The following is an 18,871-nucleotide window of genomic DNA, read 5'->3' as shown; positions in this document are numbered from 1 at the left end:
ACAGCGAAGCCAGAAGTTTAAGCAGGGCGGGCCAGGAGGGGCGAGGTCGCGTGATGGGGGTGCGGAGGGGGACGGGCCAGATGAAGCACCGCCTCTCGATCGGCCCTGCACCAGGAAGTCCTGGGGGGTAGAAGAGTGGAGTTGAGACGGGAGCCAGGTGAGGCTGGTGTAAAGGGCTGGCTCCTGGGGTGGGGAAACTGAGGCTGCCTGAGATGGCAATCGGAGAAGGAATCACACGGAAGAAAATGCGCGGGGCCGGGAAAGAAAAGGACAGGCTGAGCTAGGGATGGGAAACCAGGTGTGTGGGGGGGAGAAATGGGCGGGGCTCTAGCGCATGCTCAGTAGGGGCAGGCGGACGGGGGCCGAACGCATGTGTAGTGAGGTGTTCCCTGGGGCGATGAGGGCGGAATTTGGAGACCCGTGTGGGGAAAGGTAAATGTGTGCTCTGTTGTAGGGTAGCAGTGGGACACGGACCCTCAGATTCTTGGCACAGAGCAAGCCTGGGCAGAAAGGGCAGGCACATTCGGCTAGGGAGTGTTAAAGCCCTCTCTATTCCCGAGCTCTGCCCCCCAGGATGGTGGTGCCTTCGCTGAAGCTTCAGGATCTAATCGAGGAGATTCGTGGGGCCAAGACGCAGGCCCAGGAGCGGGAGGTGATCCAGAAGGAGTGCGCCCACATCCGCGCCTCCTTTCGGGATGGGGACCCCCTGCACAGGCACCGCCAGCTGGCCAAACTGCTCTACGTCCACATGTTGGGCTACCCTGCCCACTTTGGACAGGTATGGAGCAAGGACGCCTCCTTCTTGAATTTGTGGGGCGCAGGTCTCGGAATCCCTCACGGACCTCAAGTTTGTCATTCTGCAGTCTCTGAGCTCTCACAGCATGCACCGCTAACCTTCCCCATCCTAGCCCCCATTGGCGGTGAGCTGGCCTGAATCCTTCATTCTCTGGCCAGTCTCGTTCAGGGCACCTTCTCTCCCATCCCAAGGACTCCTAGTTCCTTGAAACTACCTACAAATGCCTGAATCTCCTAAGCCTCTCCCTCTTGTTGAAAGGAGGGTGATGGGTTATTGTGCCCCACAAGTCAATCTGGTGTTAAGATGGAAGATGGAACAGGGATGTTAGTGCCTCTGGTTTCACCCCTTCTCTATAGATGGAGTGCCTGAAACTGATCGCCTCCCCCAGATTCTCAGACAAGAGAATGGGCTACCTGGGGGCCATGCTTCTACTGGATGAGAGGCAGGATGCCCACCTGCTCATTACCAACAGCATCAAGAAGTGAGAGGGCTGGGGGTGATTCTAGGAAGCACTTGGAATCAGGGAGATGGGAGAGTGGGGAACTGGGAAATGCCAAGGGGCTGCCTGGTATAGGTACTGGGAAGGATTGGTTTTTTCAGAGGCTTCACTGACCCTCCTCCCAACCCTGCAGTGACCTGAGCCAGGGGAGTCAGCCAGTACAAGGTCTGGCCCTGTGCACTCTGAGCACCGTGGGCTCCGCTGAGATGTGCCGGGACCTAGCCACAGAGGTTGAGAAACTGCTCCTGCAGCCCAGCCCCTACGTGCGCAAGAAGGTGAGGCAGCAGACTCTAGGCACTTGCCTCTCAAGAAACCATCCCTGGTTTGCCACGTGGTAGAGGTGTGCCATAGTACTTGATGGACCCCTGCCCTGTCTGAGCTCCCTGACCTCTGCAGGCTGTTCTGACTGCGGTGCACATGATTCGGAAGGTCCCTGAGCTGTCCAACATCTTCCTCCCACCCTGTGCCCAACTACTTCAAGAGCGCCACCATGGTAAGGCCACGGGGCTCCCCATCCCCTGCCTCTGCTCTTGCTGTGAACCGAAGAAGTGAAGGTTGTGACGGGAATACCAGCTCATAGGAGAAGGGCAGCACACACACCTATACACATGCCGTAGACTTTCCTTTGCCCCTGCCCTACCCTTTGCTTCCCCCACCCTGACCCCAGGCATCCTGCTGGGCACCATCACGCTGATCACAGAGCTCTGCGAAGGAAGCCCTGCAGCCCTCAGGCACTTTCGAAAGGTGGGCTGCTGAAGAGCAGGCACTGGGCCAGAAAAAGAGGGACAGTGGGGAGGGATGGTGCTGGAGGTTGAGAGGGTAGGAAGAATGCCTAGACACGGCTGTGCCCTCCCTCCAGGTGGTACCCCAGCTGGTAGAGATCCTTCGGACTCTGGTGACATCGGGATACTCTGCAGAACACAGCATATCTGGAGTCAGTGACCCCTTCCTGCAGGTAGGCTGAACTTTATGAGCTGTATCCCTCGAACAAAGGGAGCTTAGAAATAAGACCACAGCCAGCGCCTACCTCCCAGAAAACACTTAGGCTCAGTCACTGTTTTGGGCAGGAAGGTGGCAGGCATAGGATTGCCTTGGTCATCCCAGCACCAGTGGGGGGAGGGGGGGAGGTGAGGTGCGGGGAGTACCATGTCAGAAGATCCAGTTTGACAGCCATAAAAAAATCCTATCCCAAACTCCCCAGGTGTCGCAGACTTCTGGTACCTTTCCAGGACCCCCAGGGACCTGTGGAGCTGAAAGGGAGGGGCAAGGAGGCTCTAGGGAGCCAACCAGACCCCTCACGATGCTCTCCTCAACGTTGGATTTTTCTCCTCAGCCCCATGACTCCTTACCCTATGAGCTCCTCCATCTTTCAACCTTTAACCCAACCTCAGGTCCAGATACTTCGTCTGCTTCGGATTCTGGGCCGGAACCACGAAGACAGTAGTGAGACCATGAATGACTTGTTGGCCCAGGTCCGGGACTGGGGAAGGGGCAGTGGTTAGGTGTGTTGCTCTGTGATCCCACCAGCCGTGGGCATCCCTCACATGACTACCCTCCATGAGTGCCTATATCATCACCTCTCTGTTACCCTCAAGACTGTGAACTCCATGAGGGACACAGTCTGTCTCAGTGCTGTAGCCCAGTGTCCAGTCTGGCCCTGGTACATAGCAGGGGGCTAAGGGAACTTTGTTGGATGGTTGAGGGGTGGACGGACAACACAGAAGAGACCTGAGGAGAGGACAGAGCCCTTTGCAGTTGTATCTCCTCTCTTAATCCACTCAGGTGGCCACTAACACAGAAACCAGCCGAAATGCGGGTAACGCGGTCCTGTTGGAGACAGTGCTCACCATCATGGACATACGCTCTGCAGCTGGTCTACGGGTATATGCCTCTCCCACTGTAGCCCTGCCCACCACCCCAGCCAGGGTTTCAGGTCCTGTTCACTGGATTCTGCCCTCTAACCCAGTAACCAACAGTGCCATCGAGTCTACCCATCATCATATGCCATGTGGCCCCTACTCCTGAATGAGCAGGTATGCGTTTCCTGACTGTCCCCAACTTCTGCTTCCCATAGGTTCTAGCCGTCAATATTCTTGGCCGCTTCCTACTCAACAGTGACAAGAACATTAGGTAATAGTCCTAGTGTCTGGCTGGGTCTGTGCTGTTGAGTCCCAGACCCTCTGCCCTCCTTTTCCCAGAGTCCCTTGATCTGCTTTTACCCTGTACCCAGGACAGCATAGGGAGTGGAGGCTGATGGCCATGGCATGCTAGGGTCTCTCCCATGCTAACCAGGTACGTAGCCGATGGCCATGGCATGCTAGGGTCTCTCCCATGCTAACCAGGTACGTAGCCGATGGCCATGGCATGCTAGGGTCTCTCCCATGCTAACCAGGTACGTAGCCGATGGCCATGGCATGCTAGGGTCTCTCCCATGCTAACCAGGTACGTAGCCGATTGCCATGGCGTGGTAGGGTCTCTCCCATGCTAACCAGGTACGTAGCCAATGGCCATGGCATGCTAGGGTCTCTCATGTTAACCAGGTACGTAGCAGACAGCCATGGCATGCCAGGGTCTCTCCCACGCTAACCAGGTACGTAGCCCTGACGTCGTTGCTGCGGCTGGTGCAGTCTGATCACAGTGCTGTGCAGCGGCACCGGTCCACTGTGGTGGAATGTCTGCAGGAACCTGACACCTCCCTCAGCCGGTGAGCGGGGCTGGAGGGGATAAGAGGGCCCGGCACCTGGCGGCTAAGGCCCAAGCCAGGTTAGAGCAGCTGAGTGAGGCAGCTAAGGGGACAGATGCCTGGGAAAGGGGAGGGCCTGAGATAGGAAGGGGGTGACCTGGGTTGCTTTACATAGATACTTGTATTTCTCTATCAGGCGGGCCCTGGAATTGAGCCTGGCTCTGGTGAACAGCTCCAATGTGCGATCCATGACACGGGAGCTCCAGGGCTTTCTGGAGTCCTGTCCCCCTGATCTACGGGCTGACTGTGCGTCAGGCATCCTATTAGCAGCAGAGAGGTGAGGTGACGGGTGCCCAGGAGGCAGAGGGGGTAGAATTTGGGGAGGGTAAGTGCCAGGACTGATGAGTCATATGTCCCCCAGGTTTGCCCCAACCAAGCGGTGGCACATAGACACTATCCTGCACGTGCTGACTACGGTGAGGTGGGCTCTGGCCCGAGTGAGCTGGGTGGGAATACGCAGCTTACCACACTGGCTTGGCCATGTTCACTCCCACCCTCAGGCAGGCACCCATGTGCGGGATGATGCAGTAGCCAACCTGACCCAGCTGATTGGGGGAGCCCAGGAGCTACACGCCTATTCTGTCTGCCGCCTCTACAGCGCCCTGGCAGAGGACATCTCCCAGGTACTCTGCCCACCTGCATCCTGTGTGGTTAGGTCTTGTAGTTGCAAAACTTGGCCACCAGAGGGCGGTAGGCGCCCAGTTGCCAGGACAGAGCCAGGTGACAAAACTCTTAACTGCTCTCAGTGCCAAGGCCTGTCCCTTTCCACACCCCTCCAACCCTCACCATACACTGGTCCAGCAGTGTTTCTCATCCCATGCAGCAACCACTGGTACAGGTAGCTGCCTGGTGCATCGGGGAGTACGGGGACCTTCTGTTGGAGGGGAGCTGTGAAGAAACTGAGCCTCTTCAGGTGAGCCCTGCATTGGGGGTACACTGAGGGAGGGACTCAGGGGAGGCAGGGCCAGCTTTTGGGGTCACTGCCTGTGTCCACCTCGGAAGGTGGAGGAAGAAGAGGTGTTGGTGCTGCTCGAAAAGGTGCTGCAGTCCCATATGTCCCTGCCAGCCACCCGAGGATATGCCCTCACAGCCCTCATGAAGCTCAGCACCCGGCTCCGTGGGGACAACAAGTAAGAAGGGGTCCTAGCCCCTGCCACAGGTCCCCCTCTTGGAGCCCCTGGTAAGAGATGCCGTTTCACTGTGCCCACGAGTTTCTGAACTTCTCTCCAGCACACACCCCCTACTCCCCCCAATCCTTAGGCTCTTGCTTTTGAGCCAAGTATCTCAGGTACCTCCTTGCTCTGTGGGGTCTCTCCCCTGCCATGTCCTGGAGCTGAAGGGCAGGGTGGACTCCTGTTCCCACTTAAACACACCACTGTGGCCCAGCCGCATCCGGCAGGTGGTATCCATCTACGGGAGCTGTCTAGATGTGGAACTGCAGCAGCGGGCTGTGGAGTATAACACACTTTTCCGGAAGTACGACCACATGAGGTGCGTTTGGCATTCTGCCTCAGCGTGGGGCCCAAACCCCGCCCTCTCCCTAAATGCACCTTTCTGGGTACAAGAGTTTCACCCTAACCAATGTCCTTCCTCATCCTGGGTGAGAGCCTCCCACCTGCAGTTCACTGAAGCTAAGCTGGCTTCCAACTCCCCTAGCTCATCTGAAAACCGGCAGCAGTGTGCCATCTGAGGAAATCAGAGGGGCACTTCTGACTTGCCATGTGCCCAGGGCTCTCCATGTTCTTGCCCCTTCTCCAAGATGCCTCTTGTGAAAGGCCCGGGGTCCACAAAGATGGTATTCCAAGGGGACGCACTTGTACTCCATCCTTTCAGGGCTGCCATCCTTGAAAAGATGCCTCTCATGGAGCGAGGTGGCCCTCAGGTTGATGAGGAGGCAGAGGAAAGCAAAGAAGCCAGGCTTTCAGAAGCAGCCCCTGTCCCCACAGAGCCCCAGGTGAGGCGGGTGGAAGCTCTGGAATGAGGACTAGGCCCGTGTCCATACCCAGGCCTGACCCTTGTACCCTTTTCCCCAGGCTTCAAAGCTCTTGGATCTGTTAGATCTCCTGGATGGCACTTCTGGGGACTCCCAGCATCCTCCTCTAGATCCCTCCCCAGGAGGTACCTTAGTACACCTCCTTGACCTGCCCTGTGCTCCTCCAGCCCTGGGTAAGTCTCAGCAAAGGCAAGGAGATGTCTGGGAAGGCTGGAGCTGAGAGAAGGAGAGGTGGGAATGTGTTGCTGCTTCTTAGCCAGGGACTGGGGTTCATGTACCCTCTTCCCTCCTATATGCACCTCCCCTCAGAAGGTAAAGTGTTATAGATTGTGCCCATTCTCTCCTGGACACCCTTCAGTGTCTTCCCTTGTTCTAGATTCTGCAAAGCCCTGCTTCCTCCCCAGCCTCATCTCATGCCACTTTCCCACTGCATGCTCCACTGGCCCCTTTAGCTCCTCAAGCCCTCTCACCTCAAGCTTTCGGCATTTCATTTTACATTGAATGGTCTTTTCCAGCACATCACATGATCAGCTCATTCTCATTCTTCAGGTCTCAGCTAAAATGGCAGATGCCATCACCTATCGCCCCTCTCTAAGTTAGGTCTTCCCAGGTACACTGGCATAATTTCCTTCATAGCATCTGTTATAGTCCTTGATTATCTTGTTTGTTTTCATTTACTGTCTTCCTCCCCCACTAGACTGTAAGCTCCAATAGGCCAGGGACCTCATTTTCTTGTCCACTCTGTCATTAGCATCTTTAGTGCCCTCTACCCAGTAGGTACTCAGTTGATTTTTGTTGAATGAATGAATGACCTTGTTATTCCAGAGGAAATGCTGAGCTGCCCGTCTCTTCTTACTCTAGCTCCCATCCCAAATGTCAAAGTGTTTGAGCGTGAGGGACTACAGCTGAATCTGTCTTTTGCTCGACCCTCTGAAATCCCTGCTTTGCTTTTAATCACTGCCACTGCCACCAACTCCTCAGGGAGTGATGTCACCCACTTTGTCTGCCAGGCCGCTGTACCCAAGGTTTGTATTAAACCAGAGTTCAGAGGTGGCCTGGGCAGTCCAGGAAAAGAGGCCATTAAATGGAAGAGGGGGTGGGAGAGGGTGAGATGGCAAGGGAGTGGTGTGCAGACACAAGCATTGGGGAGTTAGGGAAAAGGGTCTGAACTATTGGGTGTGGAGGGTTGCCCAAGCCCAGCTGGCTGCCTTACTGTGCTCTGCCCAAACCTCCTATGCTCAGAGTATCCAGCTGCAGCTCCAGGCCCCTAGTGGGGACACAGTTCCAGCTCAGGGCGGCCTTCCCATCACGCAGCTCCTCAGAATCCTCAATCCCAACAAGGTGAGTCCAGAGGCCCCCAGAGATAAGACCCAGAGGAGGGAGAAGTCACAGGTGCTAACCCTGGTCTCTGCTCTTCTGTTCCTAGGCCCCCTTGCGGCTAAAATTGCGCCTTACCTACAACCACTTCGGGCAGTCGGTGCAGGAGATCTTTGAGGTGAACAACTTGCCCCTGGAGACATGGCAGTAACAGGCTCTGCCTCCAACCACAGCCTCAAATCCTATGCTCCAAGCCCCAGGGCTCCAGCAGCTTGGAGTTACCAGCAGGTGGCGCGCTCGCTCTGTGCATCCCACTGCAAAAACCGATGGGGCTTGCCCCCCTCCCCCACAAATAATGAAAGCCCAATAAAAGCTGAGAGGAGTGGGGAGACATATTTGGGTATATTTGAGGTATAAAATGTGCATGAATAACAACAAGGGAAGAAGCGTTCTTACACAGAAATTACGTTATCTTCCCCGAGCCTTTGAAACCTGTTTCTACAAGGAGGGTTTTCTTTCTTCCCAGCCTGGGGGGCAAATTTGTCCCCAAACTTCCACAGGAAGTACTCACCTGCTGGGGCCAAAGCAGGGCACAATTGCAAAATCAAACCAGAATTTTTAGATTTCCAACAGTGATTCCCACCCATTTCCCCAACCTGCTGCTATTCCCACACCCCAAGGCAAGGAAATCCCTGCTGCCTCCCCTGATCTCTAACTCAGCTGTAAGGTGGTTTAGGAGCCGCTGGCAGAATCAATGGCATCGACCAAGGGAGGGGAGGCGGCAAGGGATTTTCCTGTGCTTAACTACTGATCACGGCTAAGTGGAAATCCTATAAACACGAGCAGAAATCAATGGAGGCTGCTTAGCGGCCAGGGGAGAGGGGCGGCCCACAGATTGCATCTGACGGATGAGGGAGAAGAGGCAGCCAGGGAGGACTGAAGGAAGGTAGCTCAGTAGGTGAAGGAACAGGCAGAGCTGGAGACAGAGAAGTCACTGTAGGAAGGGAACCCAGGATAAGAGGCACAGTGAGCCCAGGAGTGAACCCCATTAGACCCCGAGCTTTCTTCCCCCTCTAGCAAGTGACATCCCTAGCCCAGGCTACTGTCTGGATGTTTAGTTTCCTGTAGCTTCTCTCTGAAGCTGTTCGATTCTAGCAGGAGTTGATAGTCCCGAGGCCGGAAGCGCTGCAGGTACACGATCAACTTGGCAGGTGGCTTCTCCTGTGCTGGCACACCTACAGGCAAAAGGACAGTGAGGAGAGAGCCAGACAGGTCCAAATGCTTTGACTGTGCTTCCCACACACCCAGCCAGGACCCCAGAGTTACTGAGGCAGCACTGGGATTCTGAGTGCCACCTAACAGCTTCCATAACCCAGTCCCTTATTGGCCTGTGGAACTGCGGGCTAAAAGGGCCAGTTCAGACAGGGGTGTAGCTGGGAAGCCAAGCATGCGGCTCTCCAGGAAGGAGAAATGGTAAAGAGGCACCCAAGGTGCCATGAAGACAGAAGAGTGCTTCATTTATTGTTTCTGTCCCTCAATCAAGATTAAAGCCTATATGAGTCGGAATCGACTTGACGGCACTGGGTTTGGTTTTGGTTTTTAGGCAGGCCAAAGCTCATTAGCTTGGTAATGAAGCACATGCAGAGATGCCCACACAGAGAGAAACCAAGGGGTGTCCAAAGAAGACTAGAGAAAAAGCTGTAGCTGTGGGGCAGGGTCCGCATAGAATCTGCCCTCCATCTGGTATTGTGCTGCCCATTGCTACTGTTGGTTGTCAGTGCCTGGCAGCACGCTGGCCACACAGCAGGAAATTCAGTGTATGTTTGCTGAGAAGGCAGTAAGAGCATTCCAGGCTGTGATACCCTGTGGGATGCACAACCCTATACCTGTGTGGATGACTGTCTATAAGGAAGCTAAGCCTAGGAAAAGAAGAACCCACCAGAGCTTACCAACATTCTTACATTTTACTCAAAGCCAACAGGACAATTGAGAATCTAGGTAGTTGTGAAAATGAGAGGAAGGGGGCTGTGGAGGGGGAGGAAGGAAGGACTGAAGTAGGAATGGATAGAGGCCTGACAAATGGAACTGAAGGAGACCTGCAATGGCTAAAGATATTCAGCAGAAAACTAGATGAGACACAAAGCCTGGGATAAAGACTAGAGACACGTGGAAGGATTAAATCTAGCTGGATAGCTACTATAAAAGCAGAGGAAACCAGATTTGATAGTCAACCCTAAACCAACTGGGTACTCTAGGAAATGAGTAAAACAATTCCCATTACAGAAATAACCCAAGACCCTCCCCTACTACATGGTTCAGTGGGTGCATCCAAAAGAAAGTGGAGAGCAGGGAAAGCACAGAGGGGCCTGTTTCCCTCACCAAGCAGGCTGCTGAGGCTGAGGATCTTCCCCAGGGCAGTTGGCACCTCAGCCTCCTCATGTACCAGGGTCTCCACCTCACCCACAGCGTAGCCAAAGTCAGCTGTATCCAAGTCCACCTTGAGTGGCAGCTCCTCTTCAGCCCCTAAGAGGACCAGCTTCCAGGCACTCCGCTTAGTCACAAACTTAGCTACTTCCTGCAGCCCCAACGGACCCAGCAGAGCAGCCACGCCTCCAGCCCCCAGGCCCTCAGCCCCCAGGCCCTCAGCCCCCAGCACCTCACAGAGCTGGGCCACAATTGCAGGCTCAGCTGTGAGTTCCCTGTACTCAGTGTGGGGTCCTGAGACACCTGCTACTCCAGGACATTTGAGCTCCCATCCGCTACCCTCTCGCTGCCGAAGCCAGTGGTTAGCCTTCATGAGGCACAGCTCAGAGGTGTCATAGTAGCTGTCTTGGAAGGTGATCCGGTGCTCCAGGGTGCCCCCCAACTCCTGCAGCCGCTCCTCTGTGTCAGGCCCAGGGACGAACTTTCGCTCCACCTCAATCAAGCCCTGGGCCATGCTACCTGCAATCAGTCAATCAACAAACATTTGCTGAGCTCCAAAGAGTGCAAGGTCTGGGTACTCAGCCCTGCAGGGAGACAGTTCAGGACAGTCCCCGACCCTGGAAAACTTAGGAGACACACACACAGTGGTGCAGAGCTCGCTGCCGAAGCTACAGCCCTTTCTCCCTACCATCGGTGATGGATGGCCCAGACCAATGTTTTAAGGCTCCACAAAAGTGACAGGACCCCAATTAAATTCCTTCCACTGCTGATGATGTGCTCAATCCAAAGGCCTCCCTAGAAAAAAGACCGGCCGTGTAGCAGGTGTTCTTTCAACGCTCTCTCTATATACCTTGGTACCCCCGAAGGCCAGTGGCTCACCGTCCAGGATGACCCTGCCCTTCCCCGACCCAGTCCCGGCCGGCGGAGCCTCGGGTCTCACCTCAAAGCCCGAGGGTCTCCCTCTTGCGGGACCCGGAAATGGAGGGAGGGAGCCCAGGCCTCACCCGCGAGGAATGCCGGGAGCAGTCCCTGGCTCCGGACCTCCGCCCGGCTCTCTGCGCACACGGCCAGTCGCAGCAAGAGCGGCCATGTTAAGCCCGATGCGGTTGTGCATAGAGCAGACGGGGGCCCAAGTGGCCTTCTAGGTTAGGGGGAGGCGGGACTCCTGCAGTGGGCAGGGCGGCGACGCCGTCACCTCTGCGCCTTGTTCCCCATTCCCGACTCCTCCTAGTTCCCGAAGGTCCGTCCGGGTCGCAGGCCTCAGCCTAAGCCCGGGTGCCCTGGGACCCGGGTGCATGATGGGAGATGTAGTTCAAAAAGGAGACTGCTTTCTCTCCCCACCCGTCGCTATGGTGACAAGAAAGCTGCAGTTAGTGCCTGCGGGGCTCTACCTAAAGCTGAGCCAAGACAGGGAGGCGGTGGGAAGAGCCGGGTGGAAGGAGCTAGGCCAAAGTCCCGTCTCCAACCCTCTCACTCCGTAAGCAGATGGGCCTGGAATATAAGCCACTCAGACACTGTCCGACAGATATTCGACCATTTACGGTGGCCCTCTAAGTGCAGGCCAGTGGTAATGGGCTGAAGAAAGTTCGGCTACTCTGGAGTTTTGGAGGGGATTTAATATATCTGGCACGCATGTTCAGGGTAAGGGAGATAGGGAACTTCCTGTGGGAAGAGGAGGTGATATTTTTTATTGGAACTAAAGACATGATGGGATTTCAGCAGTTAAAGACCCAGATGAAGAAAGCAGCAGTATGAGCAACGGTCCAGAAGCTGGACAGCACCTGGGCAGTGTGTAGGTAGAGGGAGATTAGGCTAGAAGTGGGGCTGAGGGAGGGTCAAACTGAGGAGTTTGTCCGTGAGTTTCCAGTGGTCCCATTTAAAATACAGGAAGGCATGGAGGTCGCCCCTACTTCTTTAGGAGACAAAATAGAGACTGCTCCTTCTTACTCCTAAGGAATATCATTATTGGGAGAACTTAACTGTATGTCAGAATCTCCAGATGAAGTTACTCGTTGAGGAGAGTAGCTCTTGTCAACCCCTGGGCTCCCTCCTGCCAGGCTCTCAACAGCTGCCCTCCCCCCAGTGTGTTTCTGGAAACACATGTCCAGTGGAAAGTACCTGGGGAGGACACTGGTTTACAGACAGGGCATCTTGAATGTGGGATGTCTTAGATGCATCCCTCCCCCCACCCCATCCCAAGCATGGAGGTATGGAGGGAAGAGCCTTCAGCTCCTAACTCCTTTCACTGGCTGACTTGTCATCCATCCTTTGCTTTTCAGTTTTGTTGCCCCAAGAAGACCTGATATCTTCTCCAAGTCATAAAGGTCAATCTAGTGGGGCCAAGGTATCAGGTTAATGGAATGGGAAGTTGACTCCCAGCTCCACTTTCTAGGTGTTTGGACTTGCACAGGCTACTCCATTTCCCTAAACCTGTTTTCTCATTGGTAAAATGTGGGCTGCTTCACAGAGTTAATAGTGAGGATTCAATGACAAACTATCTGAAGCATAATAGAGATTCAAATGTTAGTTCTTTCTCCTTGCTTTTTTCCTGTGAACTCTGGAATTTTTCTTTCCTTCTTTCTTCCTTTCTTTTTTAAAGAGAAGTAGGCTGTAGCAGCTAATGTGACCACTGGAGCCAGACCACGGAGGTTTAAATCCTGCAGCTGTCACTTATTCACCATGTGACCATGGACCATTTAATTAACTTGTTTGTACTTTGGTTTCCTTAAGTGTAAAAATGGGACTAATAAAAATCGTATCTATCTCATAGGATTGTGAGGGCTGAAAAAGTTAATATATGTAGAAATGCTTGGAACTGTCCCTCTGCATTCAATAAGTCTTTGCAATTGTTGTTATTTAGAATATAGGAGACCATATAAATTGGTAAACTGAAGGTGAGAACAAGGAGCCAGAAGCCACCGGCCCCCTGGCCCCCCACTCTTGCGACTATGTGACCCCGTGTAGGAGACAAGCTCCCAGAGACTTCAGAGGAATTGCTGTGGAGGAGAAGGTTCTAGTACCCAATCAGAAGGGAGGGGGGAATAGGACAGGAAGAAGGGAGTGAAAAAAAAGCCTGGGGCGGCTCTGGGAAGCTGGTAAAAGCCAGGGCTTGCTCTCGAGCGGATTTAAAACAACCCAACAAACGTACGGTTTCTGCAGGCAAGAGAAGGAGGAGACAGAAGTTTAAAGGAACCTTTTTTACCCCGTTGGTAGGCAGGCACCAGCTTGCTACTGGTGCTAGAGCAGGGGAGCCCTGCCTCCAGCCCTAGCCCTGGCTCCGGCCCCCCAGCTCCCGGACGGTGGGCGGGGGCGGACGGACTACATCTCCCGGCATGCGCCGCGGCGGGCGGGCCGCTGCACCTGCTCAGTGGGGCCGCCCCGGGCGCCTGGGTATTGATTATTCCATTGTGTGGGACGCCTCGGCTCCAGCCAGTGAATGAGGCGGAGGAGTGAGGGCGAGGAGGAGGAGGAGGAGGAGGGTGAGGAGGAGGAGGAGGCAGGGAGCGAGCGAGTGCCCAGGGTGAATCAATGGAAACCCCCTCACGAAGCCGGGAAAACACTTCAGCCGCAGCCAAATAGCATTGATTATTTTCCTTCACTTCCCTCACCGCCGCGAATTTATTTATTTATTTTTTCCATCTCCGTCCCCGACGCCCCGGAGCGAGTGCTGGAGGGAGGGAGGAGGAGGGGGAAAAAAAAGGAATCAACACATCGGAGAAGTCCCTTCCAAGAGCCGCCCCCTCCCCTCCCCGCCTCGCGCTGCTCGGCGGCCGCGGTTCGACTCCCGTCCCTGCTTCCAGCTGAGGTGTAAGTGCATCGATTTCCGATGCTGCTGGGTTGGTTTTTTTTTCTCCTCTCCCTCTCTCTCTTCTTTCCTTCCTTGCTCTTTGGAAGCTCGAGACGGAGGGGAGAGGAGGCGCTCGGAGGCTGCCGCTGGCGTGGACGGAGAGGGACGGGAAGGGGGCTGGGGGAGGGGGCACGGACGGACGGACAGACCTAGAGCCCAGGGAGAAGGAGGGGCAGGGGTGTGGAAGGGAGAGGGCTTGCGGGCGGGGATGGAGGGAAGAGAGAGATGCAGGGGTGGAGGGAGAAACAGGGAAGCGAAAGGCATCGAGGCTGGACCGGGAGCCAGCCGGACAGACGGAGGGTAACGAAAGCCTAGACGGACTGCGCGGAGCTGTGCGGGGAACGGGGGTCCCAGAGGGAAGGGGAGGCCGGGTGAGTGCGGGGGCTTGGAGCTGTCAGCCGGAAGGGGCCTGGGTCTCGGCGGCCCCCCGCCGGCCGCGGGTTGAGGTTTGGAACCGCAGCGGGCGGGCTGATGGATGGTCTGTCGCGCTGGGGCGGAGGTACAATGGGGGGAATGTGGATACCCTCAGTCTTCGTTTTTGCCTGAAGTTGAGCTTTTTTTAGGAGGACGGTGCGGGAGGCCACAGCCCCAGTCAAGGCGAAGCATGTCTGTCCGGGCCCCCCAACTCTCAGTGCATTCTCATCTTCCCCTCTCTCAGGGTGGCCCTATCATTCTTGAGCACTCAACCACCCTTCTTCCTGCGCCTGTAGTCCCGCTGATCTCTGTCCATGTGTCCCTGCCTCTTGGTTTTCCCATTCTTCACCCATCCACCTCTGAGTCTGTCTCCGTGTGACCCTTCCCATCCGAGTGATCCTCTCTCTGTGTGTCCCTGTCACTATGTGTCAAGCCTTGGCCATCTGACTGTTCTGCCCGTCTAGGACTCCATGCCTTCTCCTTCACGGTGTGTGTGGATATCTCTGGCCTCTTCAGGCTACTTTGGAGTTTGTTCATCAGTCATGATTGTGGTGTCACTGGTCAGGGGTCCAGGAAGAGTAGGGGAATGGAGTAGATGTGTTTCCCCCAAGGACTCGCGTGCCCTTTCAGCATAGCCAGGATGGCTTCCTCTCAGAAGCTTTGGAACTTCCTAGCATTGTTGACGGTCCCCTTTGCCATGTGCCTGTCTCCCTCATCAGGACCTCGCCTCCTGGCCTGTGTCATCCGCCTCTCCAGGAGCTTCCCCGTAAACCTCTTCCTTGCTGACTTAATTTTTTGCCCTTCCCCCACTTTACCATTGTATATTTTTTCATACCCCCATTTTGTCTCACCCCTTCTTTTCCACCCTTTTCTCCCGTGGTCTTCTTTGCTTATTCTCCACCTTTGTTCCCATAATCTACCCTCTTCCTACCTTTTCTCTCTGGTCACTCCAAGTTCCTTTTATTATTCCTTCTCTTACCCAGCATTTTAACCGCAGCATCCCTGGAACCAGAGAACAAGGGGCCAGGGGAGGTAGGGGGTAGGATTTGTAAAGGCACAAAAACAGGACAAGAAATCAATTTAATGGGTTTCCAGGGGCATATAACCCCTTCATCAGTTGGTGCAATTATGTCAGTTAACTGTCAGCTTTGATTTTGTAAGGGGATGTTCTTTAGGACTGAGCTCCACTCTGCCCGGTTGCCCTCGCCTTTTGGTTCATTCTAGATTTCAGCAGCTTTCTCTTCACTTCCCAGTTCATCTGCTTCCTGGGCCCAACCTGTCCTTCAGCTACTATTACCATATTTGAATTCCACACGATTCTTTACTAGGCATTTTTATTAGGGTGATAAATGTTATCTTTTGCAAAAGGCCAGGTCCCTTCAGCCTAAAGAATGGTAAAGGTGGATAAAGGGTCTGGAGAGTTTACTTTGATTTTAAGCCCATCATTGTTTTTCCAGACCTTGAGGAGCTTGCAAGGGTAAAAGGAGGAGGTAGATATGGGCCGAAGATGGAAGATTTCAAAGGTGAACAGAATTACGGAAAGGAAGGGGAGGCTGGGTGCAGTAAACACATGGTGTAGAGAAATGTATGACGTGAGGAATGTGCAAAGGAAAGGAAGAAAATCTATGTGGAATGGGGGCAGGGGAGGAACTGAGGGGTGGCTGATTAATGAAAAATTGGGAGAGTGAAATAAAACATGATTTAATAGCTATACAGAGGGAAAGAGAGAGAAATCTTAAAGAGGAGGTCAACAGAGAAAGCAGTATGTAATGAAGGAAACTGATGAATGAGATGAGATAGAGAAAGAGTGTGGTACAAAGAAGGTAAATGGTTGGCAAAAGGAAGGGTGCTGAAGCAGATCACAGCTGCACAGAGCATGGTGGGGGAAAAGGCGAGGACAGGTATCAAAGGAAACAAATGTCTCAGTGTGAGAAGGACACAGCGTGACCAATGCAAAGACAGAACTGCAGGAGGGGCAATTTGGAAAAAAAGGGACATTAACAAAAATAACCACTGGGCGATAGCCCCAAAAGAGAGAGATGCTAAGTGAGAGGGGGAGAGTGCAGAGACATCAGGTGCAGAGAGAGGGAGAATGAACCCCACAGCATTCATTCCAGTGGCCTCGTTACTCACTACACCACCAAAGGCCTTTTCACTTCATTTGCAAGCCAGGAGAACATGAGCAAAGACATGAAAAAGAATTCCCATTTACTTTAGCTGACAGGAACTTGAATCTTCTCAGCCCCCTGAGAACTAAAGACCTCAAGCGTCTGATGTCATAAATTGCTGGTGTTGCCTTGGCAACCTGACAGGGCTCTTCCCTCTATGATGTCAGAGGCAGCTGGTGTTACCTGAGACCCATACAGGAACAACAGGGGCTTTTGGGGGAGCTATATCTCAAGCATGGGGCCTAGGCCTGAGGCAAATCTGTAGGATTCCTGGCTCTGGTAGTTTGACCTTGTCCCCTTAGGGCTCTTCTTACCTCAGAATGATGACCTGTTCGTGGAGGCCTGAGGTTCACGGGAGCCTGACAGAAGCAAGAGGAAGGGACCAGAGGAGACAGGGCATTAAGGATGGGATGGTAGGACTAAAAGGCAAAGAAGGAAGGGAGAACAGGAAATGTTAGTTACCAAATATGAAAGGAGCAGGGCTTTGTGAGCAGGCAGGAGAGTTACTGAAGATGTAAGATGAACCTGGCTTTGGGTTTAGGAATGGAGGCTAAAGTTGGAAATGGAGGGTAGAGGGGATCAGAACTGTATGGGAGTATGAACTGATGCAGGCATAAAGGGGAAGGATTCTGAAATGTCAGAGGACATAGTAGAATTTGGCTGTAGAGGAAGAAAAAAAAGGGACTCTGGGTTGGAAAGGCCAAGCTGTCAGATGGGACACCCAGGGTTAGTTGTGATGGCCATATGAGCAAGGGCCAGGTCTGTCTGGCTTACAGTTGTTTCCCAGTACCTAGCATGGTGCCTGTAACGCAGAAGATGTCTAATAAATACCTATTAACCAAATGTGGAATTAATAGGGAGAAGCTAAGGAAAAGAGTTGCCCATCATCTCTCCCCCCAGCCCCCCAGGCCTAAGTCTACACAAATGGATAAGCTGAGAAATTAAAAACTGGAGGAAAGGGCTGGAGGGGAATTAACCCAGTGACAGTGAGATCTGAGACAGAGAGAGGAGAGACTTTGGGTCAGGGACACATATGGAGGCAGCCAGGGCAAACATGGGCCGATTTGGGGTAGTCTTTGAAGAGATAAAGGGAGGACAACATGAATGAACAGTCCAAGAAGCCCAAGGGGAAGCTGTGGAGGGGGGTAGAGGCAGTTTCCAGAAAAGGTTGAGCGTTGTTTCCAAGGAGAGTCAGCAGATTTGAATTAGAACTAGCATCCTTACCCCATTCCCAGTCATGAAACCGCAGTGGAATCAGTCACATCCATATAAACACTGGTCACAAACAGAGTTCATAAATCAATACCAGACCCATCCTAAACACTCTGTCCCAAGTCCCAACCCAGGTAATTACAAGTCAGCACTGACCAAGTGAGCCAAAAGGCAGAGGGAGGCACAGGTTACAGCTGCACAGACCTTGATGTAAGGAGCCCTATGAGATAGGGTCTTGATGTCTGACAGCCTATTGTTGAATAAGCCCAGAAGGATCTAGAAGTCAGGGAGGCGAGAGATGCAGAGCTCACGCCAATTCTCAAAGTGAAATCTGCAGACAGAGGTCTAAATACAGAAGCCATAGGGGAGAAAGGTACACCAAATCAGGGATTATAGCCAGTCCTGTGCTAAAGAGCCCAAAAGACTCTGAACAGGTTGAAAATCTGGGCAAGAAGACCTAAAGAGAGAGCAAGCTGAGAGCCCTGGGGGAGAGAGTCTGGCCATAAGAAAGGCCAGGGCAGCTGGAGAAGGTGCTGGTGGGAGGGGGCCTGAGGGAGCATGGTGGCTGCTATATGCACTGTCAGCCGCCGCCATGGACTTGGGCAGCTCATATTTTGCAGCAAGCGACAGGCTGTCGACACGGCGGTCTTTTACCTCACCGTTAGAAACTCATTTCATTGATTTTTCCATCTTTCTTCTCTGGCTTCTCATACTAAGCTCAGTCATCCCACCACCCACTCCCCCAGAGCCCCTTGCCTCTCTGGGGAAAGCCTCAGGCAACAGCCCACCCCCTCCTTCATCCCAGGCTGGTGAGGCAGGGGTGAAAGACTGAGAGGTGCTTTCCAGTACCCTGAGATAATCCCCACTGGTTCTCTGCCACCTTCCCCCCCACCCCCCATGTAGAGAACTAGTCCAGAGAGCAGGACCTCCGTGTACGGTTGTTCAGGGTGCTTAGTTAAGGGGTGGCGGGGCTGAGATCCACCTGGTTTCCTGTCACCAAGCTGTACCAATGGCATGCGTGCTGCATACACCTGGAGGAAGAGAGCTTTTTCTAATTCTGACTGAGACTGCTCTGCACTCCTCAAGTATTTTTTCCAAAGTCTGTTTTTGACTGCCTATACTTGCCTGGAGGGGGTCAAACGAGAGAACAGGAGCCCTCCTCTGTGCCTGGGCAGGAATATGGGATTACATTAAAGCTAAGGTTTCAGTGAGGAAACCCCCATGTGGATGGTGGTGTTGAAGGGCCATCCACTGGAACGGTGCACACGTCGGGGTGTGTGCAATTAGGACATAATTGGCATGAGGTGTACAAGAGCTCCCTGTGGGGAGGAGAGTGTCTGTGTGTCTGGTTCTGCGTAGCATGTTGACGTGCAAAGTCAGTGGGGCAGGATGGGTGTGGGTGAGAAAATTTGACTTCATGTGTGGATATTTCTCTAGTGCCTCCTCCAGTCACAGCCA

The 18,871-nt window shown here is 53.8% G+C and overlaps 3 protein-coding genes across 5 annotated transcripts in view; 2 read left to right on the top strand and 1 right to left on the bottom strand.

Moving 5' to 3' along the window:
* Positions 1–354: 354 nt before the first annotated feature.
* On the top strand, positions 355–7,589 carry AP1G2 (adaptor related protein complex 1 subunit gamma 2). 2 transcript variants are annotated; one of them, XM_064292321.1, is made up of 21 exons: positions 355–778; positions 1,153–1,277; positions 1,429–1,570; positions 1,692–1,788; positions 1,963–2,039; positions 2,155–2,250; positions 2,525–2,767; positions 3,078–3,176; positions 3,370–3,425; positions 3,886–3,999; positions 4,175–4,315; positions 4,400–4,454; positions 4,539–4,661; positions 4,862–4,951; positions 5,041–5,168; positions 5,425–5,529; positions 5,872–5,992; positions 6,072–6,204; positions 6,893–7,056; positions 7,274–7,372; positions 7,458–7,589. In XM_064292321.1, exons 1-21 carry the CDS (start codon positions 575–577, stop codon positions 7,557–7,559), a joined length of 2,514 nt encoding a protein of 837 aa, XP_064148391.1. In that variant the 5' UTR covers positions 355–574; the 3' UTR covers positions 7,560–7,589. The 2 variants fall into 2 exon arrangements, with proteins under 2 accessions (XP_064148391.1, XP_064148392.1); XM_064292322.1 differs by having other exon boundaries at positions 356–778; positions 2,687–2,767.
* Positions 3,377–11,048, bottom strand: THTPA (thiamine triphosphatase). Of its 2 annotated transcripts, XM_010600518.3 has the most exons (4): positions 10,713–11,048; positions 10,461–10,567; positions 9,728–10,291; positions 3,377–8,583 (listed from the first exon to the last, which is right to left on the bottom strand). In XM_010600518.3, exons 3-4 carry the CDS (start codon positions 10,284–10,286, stop codon positions 8,438–8,440), a joined length of 705 nt encoding a protein of 234 aa, XP_010598820.1. In that variant the 5' UTR covers positions 10,287–10,291; positions 10,461–10,567; positions 10,713–11,048; the 3' UTR covers positions 3,377–8,437. The 2 variants fall into 2 exon arrangements, with proteins under 2 accessions (XP_010598820.1, XP_003421000.1); XM_003420952.4 differs by lacking the exon at positions 10,461–10,567 and having other exon boundaries at positions 10,713–11,046.
* A 2,145-nt stretch (positions 11,049–13,193) lies between these two features.
* ZFHX2 (zinc finger homeobox 2) overlaps positions 13,194–18,871 on the top strand; it is a 29,519-nt gene continuing 23,841 nt past the window's right edge. The window contains exon 1 of the mRNA XM_064292319.1: positions 13,194–13,579. The gene's annotated coding sequence lies outside the window, so the exon portion shown is untranslated. The remainder of the gene's footprint in view (positions 13,580–18,871) is intronic.

The sequence above is a fragment of the Loxodonta africana genome, chromosome 10 (genome assembly GCF_030014295.1).
Source record: "Loxodonta africana isolate mLoxAfr1 chromosome 10, mLoxAfr1.hap2, whole genome shotgun sequence".
Classification (NCBI taxonomy): domain Eukaryota; kingdom Metazoa; phylum Chordata; class Mammalia; order Proboscidea; family Elephantidae; genus Loxodonta; species Loxodonta africana.
Note: the sequence above shows the minus strand (reverse complement) of the source record. Positions and strands in the feature narration are given on the sequence as shown.